Source organism: Chelonia mydas, chromosome 23 (genome assembly GCF_015237465.2).
Source record: "Chelonia mydas isolate rCheMyd1 chromosome 23, rCheMyd1.pri.v2, whole genome shotgun sequence".
NCBI lineage: Eukaryota > Metazoa > Chordata > Testudines > Cheloniidae > Chelonia > Chelonia mydas.
In genome coordinates this window covers 2,932,677-2,942,979 of record NC_051263.2, presented here as the reverse complement: position 1 = coordinate 2,942,979, position 10,303 = coordinate 2,932,677, and the positions used below count along the sequence as shown (strand labels likewise).

General features: G+C 50.9%; 1 protein-coding gene across 2 annotated transcripts; it reads left to right on the top strand.

Annotated features, from left to right (window-relative positions):
• Positions 1-772: 772 nt before the first annotated feature.
• Positions 773-4,629, top strand: LGALS7 (galectin 7). Of its 2 annotated transcripts, none has more exons than XM_043534790.1 (4): positions 773-912; positions 2,266-2,354; positions 2,911-3,016; positions 4,278-4,629. In XM_043534790.1, the coding sequence occupies exons 1-4, from the start codon at positions 889-891 to the stop codon at positions 4,452-4,454; spliced, it is 396 nt and encodes a 131-aa protein (XP_043390725.1). In that variant the 5' UTR covers positions 773-888; the 3' UTR covers positions 4,455-4,629. The 2 variants fall into 2 exon arrangements, with proteins under 2 accessions (XP_043390725.1, XP_037740589.1); XM_037884661.2 differs by having other exon boundaries at positions 2,812-3,016.
• The last annotated feature ends 5,674 nt before the right edge of the window (positions 4,630-10,303 follow it).

Genomic DNA, 10,303 nt, shown 5'->3' with positions numbered 1-10,303 from the left:
ACCTGTTCGCAGGCTACCCTTAGTAAAGTGTGAAGGTTTCGGGGGCAGGATAGTAAACCCCATCTTTTACAACACAGGTGTTTTACAATAAAAAAAAACAAACAATAAAAAGTTTCAGAAGACAAGCTCTACTTCTGTGAGTGCATCAAGGAGAGAGATTAAAACTGGCCCCCTCCAATACGGGTATCTGAAGACACATGTCCCCCCAGGCCCCTTTCTCCTCTCCTCTAAGACGGAGCTTTAGCAAAATAATATTTTATCATAGGGTTAAAATTAAATACAAGGCGAATAGAAATAAGGCGTTTCCGAGCTATACTGTCCCAACTTTGAAAAAACAACACACAACGCTTTAACCCTGGATCTGTACCTTACACCTTACCTTTTTGTCATTTGCGAACCCCTAAACAATTTTAAATGGAAGTGGAAATCTTAGACGCAGTCTGCAAACCTCAGGGGCCCGTGGACCACACTGCCTTACACCCTGGAGAGGCCAAGAACAGGAACTTGCAAGATTTCCTTCCCATTTGTAATTAAATACTTATCATTTTTCCAGCAGAGAGACAGGCGTTTGTTATACCTCATGCGTAGCAAAGTTTGGCCAAAACAAACACATAGTATGCAAATTCCCTGTAAAACCCCCCACCCACTGCTAGCAATGTAGGGGCTATGACACACGGTAAGGTGGTTCTGAGTCCAAGCTGACAAATGCCAGCGCATGACAACATTTTTGGTGACACCAATACAGAGATCTCTGACGCAATCCTGGGCAGGATGTGCAGGCAAGACAACGCTTCTGGGAGGGACCAACCCCACCTCTCAGGGACCAGCCCAGCACTATACATAAGGTGCTGCCTCTGACCTGGGCTTTCCATCCCCTGCACTGCAGCAATGGCTCTAATTCCGGACAAGCCGGTGAGTTCCTGGCTCCCTTGAGTCGTCTTTTCCTCTCCTGCTGCTGCCCCAGACCTGGGATGGGAACTAAAGCGAAGCAAAGGAACAGCAAGGAGCGCCAGAGAGCCAGGGGGGCATCACAGGGCAGATCTGTGACGTGCCCAGGGCGGCTTTCTCCCTGGACGTGCCAGGGGCATTCAGCAGCTGGGAGCGGGAAGGCTTGGTGGCTGGCAAGTGGGGAATGGGAAGTGAATTGACTCTGTAATGTGGAGCTGGGGGGGTGGCGGACCGGTTAGATCAGAGGGTGTCAAGCCGGAGCAGCTGCATTGGGGTTTTGGGATTAACACAGAGTAGTTTTGTGTCTAGTTTCTACATGTAGAGGCTTGTTTAGGCCTGCAGACAGAGGCAGCCGCATATAGACACCCGCCCTTTCCAACACCCAGAGGCTCAGGTGCACACACACAGACACAGACCACCCCCACCACAATCCCCTACACACACACAGACCTCCCCCACAATCCTCTGCACACACACACAGACCCAAATACACAATCCTCCACACACACACACAGACCTCCCCTACAATCCTCTGCACACACACTCAGACCCACACACACTCCTCTACACACACACACAGACCTCCCCCACAATCCTCCGCACACACACACAGACCCAAATACACAATCCTCCACACACACACACACAATCCCACACACACACACAGACCCACACACACAATCCTCTACACACACACACACAATCCCACACACACACACAGACCCACACACACAATCCTCTACACACACACACAATCCCACACACACAATCCCCTATACACACACACACAGACCCACACACACACACACAGACAATCCTCTACACACAGACAATCCCCTCCATAAACACACACACACACCCATCTCCTCACACACACACTCACAGAAGCGCCCCTAGAAAATGATCTGACTGCCCCAAAAGCAGGCTCCTTCCATGCAACCCAAGGGGTCACTCCCTTGTGAAAAGCGAGTACCTGGACTTGGTGCTGGCAGTGCCAGGAGGGGTGGAGCTGCTGAAGCGGGAGGACAGCGGTCTCTTGCAGGGGGCTATCCCTAGGAAAGGTGTGCAGCATGCAGGCGGCTGGACAGCTGTGGGGCTGTGATGGGGGGACAGCACCCATCTGCCCCTGGGAGACGGGCCGGTCCAAAGATAGATAGAAGGAGTGGACATGAGGAGGGATGGCTGCACAGCCAAGCTACGGGGGGTCTCCCAGCAGGAAGTCGGAGCCCAAGACTGGGATTTCCCCAGCTCTCTTCCCAGGGGCCTGGTCCCTCCCGGCCCGGGCGTAGCACTCACCCAGCAGTCTCTGTCTGTCAGACCATCCCGTACAGCACTGCCATCCCAGGAGGACTCCGCCCGCACACGTGGGTGAAGATTCAGGGCTCGGTGCCAGCGACGAGCACAGGGTGAGCAACCAGCTCGTCCGTACACGGGGATTCCCCTTGGTTCTCGGGTAGGAAGGGGGGACGCCCCCAAGGCAGCGAGACGCCCTCAGCCCCATCCCCCTGGATCTGATGCAGTGTGAGCTCCCGCTCTGTGCACCCCCCCCGCCCCACCATGCACGCCCCCGAGACAGTGCCTCTCCCCACACTCGGGATAGATCACCCCACCCAATGCTCCCCAGAGCAGATGGGAGCAACCTGGCTGGAAGGAGTGGAGCCCCGGGTTTCCCTTCCTGGCACACATCCCCAGCTCAGTCTCCAGCCACTAGGCCCTTTGCAAAACCAAGGTGTGTCAGGGCCAGGGTTGGTTACAGCTGCTCAGGCCACGGGGCCCTACAAGCAGGAGAGAGGATCCCTAATGGGCCGGGAGCGCGGTCCCTGAAGCTGGCTCTGCGCTCAGCCTGTGCCATCTCCACTCCAGCTTCCGGGTAAAGTTCATCTACGGTCAGTATGAAGGGGCCAACGTGGCCTTGCTCTTCAACCCCCGCTTTGAGGGCTCCCCCCACATCATCTTCAACAGCTTGGTGGAGAGAAAGTGGGGCCAGGAGGAACGGAAGGAAAACATCCCCCTCCGCAAAGGGAAGAGCTTCACGCTGAGGTTCACCACCACCACCAAAGGGTACGAGGTAGGTGAAGCTTGGGGAGGGGACACCCTTTCTCCATCAGGGCTCTGGGGGACACCCTACCCTCAGTCACCGGGAGGGTCAGGACTGCATCCAGCTGGATCAGAGAAAGCTGCAACATCACATCCCCGGGTTCGTCTATGTGGGGCGTAGTGCAGTGATTGCATACACATGGGACAGCTGTGTCCCGTTTCAATCCACATCGCCGCGTACACCTGACAGGGCTTTGGTGCGTAGTGAGCGCGTGGCCTTTGGGACAGACCTCCCCGTCTCCTTTGCTTTGCTGCTGAGGCATGTTGGATCAGGAGTGGAGCATCTAGAGCATTTCCCCGCAGAATGCCGATGTGTCAAAATGGAAACGCTTTGGGGAAATGCACCAATTTCAGTGACATTTAATATGGGGGGGAGGGGAGGAAATTGAAACGAAGCATCAAAACGTTTCAAAACGACTTTTCAGTTAGAATTTTAAAAAGATTTATATTATAAAATATATAATATCGAGCAATGAATAATTAAAACCCCAGCCAAAACAAAATGTTCCCATTGACCCAAAAGCAAATTTGAGTTTCGGAAGTTTTGAGTTTTCCAGCTGATCCGGAATGGATTTTTTCTGCCCCCAAAATGTCAGAATCTCCTGCAGAACAGAAATTCCATGTTTTGACCGGCCCTAGTCAGGAGTTGATCATAACAATGTTTTCCAGCTGGGGAAACTGAGGCACGGGGAGGGGGAGTGACTCGCCCAAGGTCACCAAGCAGGCTAGAGTGCTATACACTAGGCTGCACTGCCTCCCAAATAACTTTTGGACTGTGAAGCCCTTGCTCAGGCAGGGCGAGATGCCCACCCTCCCATCCTCGTTGCTCCCTGGATCCCTGGGCAGGGACTGGATGAAATTGTTCACGTGCAGAAGGCCAGCCCCATTCTCTGGAGGGAGTAAGTGGAACTCAAATGGTGCCCAGGCCTCGTGCTGGCCGCTCTGCTGGGGGTGAACTGTCCTCTTATTGTAGGCAAGGCTCCTGGCTCAGTGGACTGAACCTTCCCCGCCTGCACGGCAGCCTCTCCCCACCAGGGGGAGCAAGGGCTCAGTGGGACGTGACCCACACCCCACTCATTGCTGGACCCTGTGGGGAACAGGCCCCGCTTTGCAAACGTCCAACAAGCCCCAGACGTAGGCCCTGGCCCAGCCCCTGCTGCCCTGGAAGGACGTCCTCGTCTAGGGGGCTGGGGCCCCCGCCCCCTCGTCTGACACTGCCCGTTCCCTTCCAGGTGACCCTGAACGAGCGTCATCACTACGAGTTCCGGCACCGCCTCGCGCCGGAGCGCGTGCGCTTCCTGGAGGTGGACGGCGACGTGAAGCTGGAGGCTGTCAGCTGGGAAGGGGGTGGCAGTTACTGGAACTGCCTCCCGCCGGTGCCCAGTTGGGGAGCCTCCCGCGTGTATTAGACGGCGCACCCCCCCCGCCCCGCCCTCAAGAAGACGGTGTGATGGTGCCTCCCATAAGGCTTTATGGAGATATGCTTATGAATGTATATATGACATAATTATGCCATGTAACATATCTCTGTAAAGGTTATGATCTACTGAATCTATTAATCCTATTTGTATGCATGTTTCATTTTTGTATTCAAAGATATGAATACTGGGTGTGTACTGGCTTGATTTTTAAGTAGCCTTTCTGAAGCATTTGGTCAGCTTCTTGAGAAAGGAATGTGCAAATTAAGCGCCCAGTCAAGAAGCACTTAAGGGACAACGGATCTTGGAATGCTCCAATCCACATAAGAAGTCTACTTGAGGACGGTCAAGGTAGCATGTGACCCATGGCTGCTACCTATAAGTTCTGAGTCATGCATGGATATGTGACTGGCCCATGTGACTCCAAAACTCCATTTTGTAGCTGGATTCTACCCAGGGGGAGGGAGGGGTGTCCACCCACACAAGAAAGTCTATTTAACCCCCAGGGAGACGCCTCCATTTGGTCTTCAGCTGGCTAAAAAGAGAGCCTCTCCACCCCCAAGGCTGCTGTGCAGGCGGGGAAGGTTCAGTCCAATGAGCCGGGAGCCTACCTGAAAGAAACTGGAACAAAGGACAGTAACTACAGGGGGTATGAGTGATTGCTGGACTCACACTAGAAGGAGACTAGTCTGTAAAAGGAAGCTTACTGGAATTCCTCTAAGGGTGAGGTTTTATCTGTATTCAGTTTTCTTAGACATAGACTTGAGTTTTCTATTTTATTTTGCTTGGTAATTCACTTTGTTCTGTCTGCTATTAGTTGGAACCACTTAAATCCTACTTTCTGTATTTAATAAAATTACTTTTTACTTATTAATTAACCCAGAGTATGTATTAATACCTGGGGGGAGGGGAGGGCAACCAGCTGTGCATATCTCTCTATCAGTGTAATAGAGGGTGAACAATTTAGGAGTTTACCCTGTATAAGCTTTATACAGGGTAAAACGGATTTATTTGGGGTTTGGACCCCATTGGGAGTTGGGCATTGGAGTGTTAAAGACAGGAACACTTCTTAAGTTGCTTTCAGTTAAGTCTGCAGCTTTGGGGCATGTGGTTCTGACCCTGGGTCTGTGCTGGAGCAGACGCTGGACAAGACAGGGTGCTGGAGTCCCACGCTGGCAGGGAAAGCAGGGGCAGAAGTAGTCTTGGCACATCAGTTGGCAGCCCCAAGAAAATTTCTGTGATCCAACCTGTCTCAGGCAGCAAACACCGAGGTCGCTGAGCTGGACAATGTGCAGGAAGCCACCATGGGGAGGGCCTGTTCCCCCCAGTCCCTGAGCCCCGCAAACACCCGTGTGTGCGTTGATCCTCACCACCCGTTGGAGGAGGGAGGGACTGTTCTCCCCGCTGTACGGAGGGGGGAAGATTATCAACAGCACACATAGGAGTCAGCTGCCCAGTGACTTTCACTAGGAACTTCCAGAAAAGAAGCAACTAAAGTTCAGGTGGAACCACTCTACTGCACACAGGGCCTGTCTGCTTATCCTAGGTGTCTCCGTCACCTGCGAGCTGTGAGCGTTCCATGGCCCTCTCCGTTCATGTCAATAAGTTCTCTCTATCCCCACCCTAAGAATCTCTCACACCGGGCTCCTTGCCAGATGTTAAAAGGAGCAGATGCCTTCATTTGGGGACCCTGAGATACAAGGCTGGAACTCCCTGAATGCAGTGGCCCCTTGTGTGCATGCTCCCTTGTCACACTGAACATAGGGATTTCATGCGGTATGGGGAGCTACAGACCCACTCCTAGTCCAGCTCCTCTTGGCCCTGCTGGTATGAAGACTCAGGCCTAGGCATCTCCTCCTCCTCCTTCCCTTTCAGCCATTTCTGTTAGCTAGTTAGCTTTTGGGGTGGGGGTAGTTATTGGTGCTCAGTATTAAAATCCCTACCTATGCCTAGGGCCCTCCCAAATTCCCGGCCATAAAAATGCATCACGGACCATGAAATCTGTCTCCCTCCGTGAAATCTGGTCTTTTGTCTGCTTTTACCCTACACTATACAGATTTCATGGGGGAGACCAGCATTTCTCACACTGGGGGTCCTGACCCAAGAGGGAGTTGTGGGGGGCTCACAGGTTATTTTAGGGGGTCACGGTATTGTCACCCTTACTTCTGGGCTGCCTATAGAGCTGAGCAGCCAGAGAGCAGCAGCTGTTGGCCAGGTGCCCAGCTCTGAAGGCAGCGCTCTGCCAGCAGCAGCACAGAAGTAAGCGTTCCCATCCCACACCGGGCCATCCTTACCTCTGCACTGCTGCTGACGGCTCTCAGCATTGATGCAAGCGCTGCTAGTGAGGACGTGCACCACTGACACAAGGAGTGTAGTGTTGATATGCAAAAGCAATTTAATTCCTGCAAAAAGAACAGGAGGACTTGTGGCACCTTAGAGACTAACAAATTTATCTGAGCATAAGCTTTCGTGAACTACAGCTCACTGCATCGGATGCATGCAGTGGAAAATACAGTGGGGAGATTTATATACATAGAGAACATGAAACAATGGGTGTTACCATACACGCTGTGAAAGTAGAATGGATTATATTGAAATTATAATTCATTAAAGAAATGCATCTGGTGGGTTTGTTGAAATATAGTTGTCAGGAAGAGAAACATTAAGGAGTGTGAGACAATGGGTCCTCAAACTAATTAACTTAGAGCTTCTACTGAGCTAGGAGATTGGTAAATGTTAGTATGCAAATAAGGTATGTATGTATATTTGTCAGTTTCTGCTTCCTTTTGTCTCTTATGTTAAATTGGCTTTGGCTTATCTGTATAAATAAGTTAGCTTGAGCTTTTGCAGAGGGCTCACATATCTGGGTGCACTGGCAAAGCGCTTTGCTAATAAACAGAGTGGTCTGACAAATTCTGTAACTGACTGTGAACAATCAATTGAGATAACCCACTACCTTCGCACCAGCCTTGAATAATCAAGGTGGGCCATTTACAGCAGTTGACAAGAACGTCTGAGGAACAGTGGGGGGTGGGGGATAAACATGGTGAAATAGTTTTACTTTGTGTAATGACTGTACATTGAGGTAATTTAGGTCAATTTAATTTTGTAGTGTAAATATGTCCTAAAGTTCTGAGGAACTGAATTTCTGTTCCAGGAAGGAAACAACTAAAGTTCAAGTGGAGCTGTTCTATTTACAGAGAGATCTATTACTGCACATAGGACCTGTCAATTTATCTTGTATCTCACCTTCATCTACCAGCTGTGAGCCTTCCATGAAACTTTCTGTGTACATTGATAATTTCCCTGTTCCCATTCCAAGAATCTCTCAGGCCAGGCCCCTTGCCAGATAAAGAATCCTTCCAGAATCTAGGAGCACACACCTTTCTTTGGGGACCCTGAGATACAAGGCTGGAGTTCCCTGAATGCAGTGGCCCTTGGGGCTTTGCGCATGCTACATTGTCACATAGAACGTACGGACTCCATGCTGTATGGGGAGCTACAGCCCCACTCCTAGTCCAGCTCCTCTTGGCCCTGCTGGTACGAAGGCTCAGAGCCAGGCACCACCTCCTCCTCCTTCTTCCCTTGCAGCTATTTTCCGTTAGCTAGTTAGCTCTTGGGGTGGGGGGTGGGGGAGTTATTGGTGTTCAGTGTTAATCCCTGCAGATCCTGAAACAAAGCCCATGTCCCAGCAGTCCTAGTTTGACTCAAGCCAATGAGTTGCTCCAATCTGGAGTATGGGGTGTATTTCTGGGAAGTGCCCAGACATAGTAATTATGCTTGCTTCAAAGTTTAATAGGGCATCTCCTGGTGAGCGTGACCCTGTTCTGGGCTATGTATGGGACCATGGCTCCATAAATCTGTCTATAGAGCACATTCCACAACCATCCTGCACCTGCTCAGACAGTAATGAGATCTTTCCTTGCTGGTGTCCACGTATCTTGTGTCTGGCTTCAGGAGCCAGGAAAGGAAAGGGTAGCCCACGCCACTAAGAATAACTTTTAGTATTGAACCTCACCTATGTTAATGGGCCAGGTCAGAAAAAAGTGTCCCTGCTTGCATCATTTCAAACAGTCCTGTGTTGCTAGAGATGTGAGCATCACACACCTTTCCTGACCAGACACTGCTAATGTCACTGAAATGTCCCTGATGATCCACCATAACCATGGAAATCTTCCCCTTTCTGTTTATATACGCAGTGGCAAAGTGGGAGGAGGACAGAATCAGGATATGCATCTCATGAATCACCCCACCACAATTAAGGAATCCCACGGCATTGAATCCCTCTGTGACTTCCTGCACACTGCCAGAGTCACAATCCTGTGGAGCAGGGTGAACTTACTGGCCTTACATCCACTTGGATGACAACAGCTCCCACCATTGATTTTCCAACATCAAACTGATTGTCCGCTGACTGACAGCAGTCCAGGGTTGCAAGCTACCAGTGCGTGATACGGACCCATTTCTCCGCTGTCAAAAGGGGTCTCAATCTGGGGTCTGTTCTGGAGGGCTGGGATGAGCTTGATAAACAATGCCAGGAACACGGCTTCCTCGTCCAGAAGTTCTGCAGCCAGTGTTGGTCATCCCAGGTTTGCATCGTGATCGCATCCAACCACTCACTGCTCAGTTCATGACCCCAGAAGAGAAGAGCACAATACGGGACATAACAATGAAATCGGTCATTTTAAAAGAGGCAAGAAAACAGCAGATTATGGGATATATGCTCTCAGAAGTCCCTGAGAGGAACACTGGTCAGGATGAGCTCTACCCTGACATCTGGTGGCGAGTCCTGGGGGGTTATGGAAAAGAACTTCAGGGGCTGATCTCATTTGCATAGGCACACCCACCCCGCTTAGATGGTCACTTTGGCTGCTGTAGAAGCCCCAGTTTCTCTGTTATTGAGGCAGGAAGAATAAACTGTTATTATCCTGATTTTGTGAATCAAGGACAGTGGAACTGTACTTGCCCTTTTGTTATGATGGAGGGACTCACCATCAATTAAGCAGCACTCGCTAGGCAAGGGTCATGGGTTCCAAAACCCAGGGAATCGAGAGGGGGTGGGGATATGTATTAATATCTGGTGGTATGGGCCTTACATGCTAATTACACCGTCTCTTCTCTCTATGGTAGAATATCAGAGTTAGTTTTGATTCCACTAGGAGTCTAGTTACAGGCTACTGAGTTGAATTCACTTTGGGCCAATGGTGTGCTAACACTGAGGCTCCCCTATTACAAACTGAAATCACTAAAGAGCTAAAATTACTAAGAGCTGAAATCACTGAGTGTTGTGTTAAGTAGTGGGGGGCCTGAAGATATATTGTGGAGCAGTTTGTGGGACGGCTGGCGGAGCGGAGCAGTTTGTGGGACGGCTGGCAGAGCGGAGTGGCTGGTGGAACAGAGCAGTTTGTGGGATGGCGGGAGCGGCTCGCGGGACGGCTGGCGGAGCGACTGGCAGAGCAGAGCAATTTGTGGGGTGGCTGATGGAGCAGAGTGGAGCAAAGCCCCACGGAGAGGTTAGGCAGTCGGCTTCGGACCATGTAAGGTGCCCCAAACCCCCCCATTTCCACCCAGGTTGGGAGGTAAAACTCTGCAGATAAACTTTCAAACTCTGGGGTTGCACTGACCAGGGACAGAGACTTTTGGGTTGTTGGACTTTTGGGACTTTGGGTGACTTTTGGGTTGCTGGATTCAAGAACCAAAGGGAAAGGACACGGCCCAATTTGCTTGGGGTGGGTTTTGGCTCATGGGTTGTGTTATGAATCCTGTTGGTGGTGTTTCCCCAACATAATGCCACATTGTTTCTCTCTGTTATTAAAAGGCTTTTGCTTCACTCAGACTCT

Excerpts from the sequence above, each read along its gene's own strand:
- LGALS7 (XM_037884661.2), top strand. The coding sequence starts at position 889 with ATGGCTCTAATTCCGGACAAGCCG. Across the intron at positions 913-2,265 it reads CTCTAATTCCGGACAAGCCG|ACCATCCCGTACAGCACTGC; the intron begins GTGAGTTCCTGG and ends TCTGTCTGTCAG. Across the intron at positions 2,355-2,811 it reads GTGCCAGCGACGAGCACAGG|CTTCCGGGTAAAGTTCATCT; the intron begins GTGAGCAACCAG and ends TCTCCACTCCAG.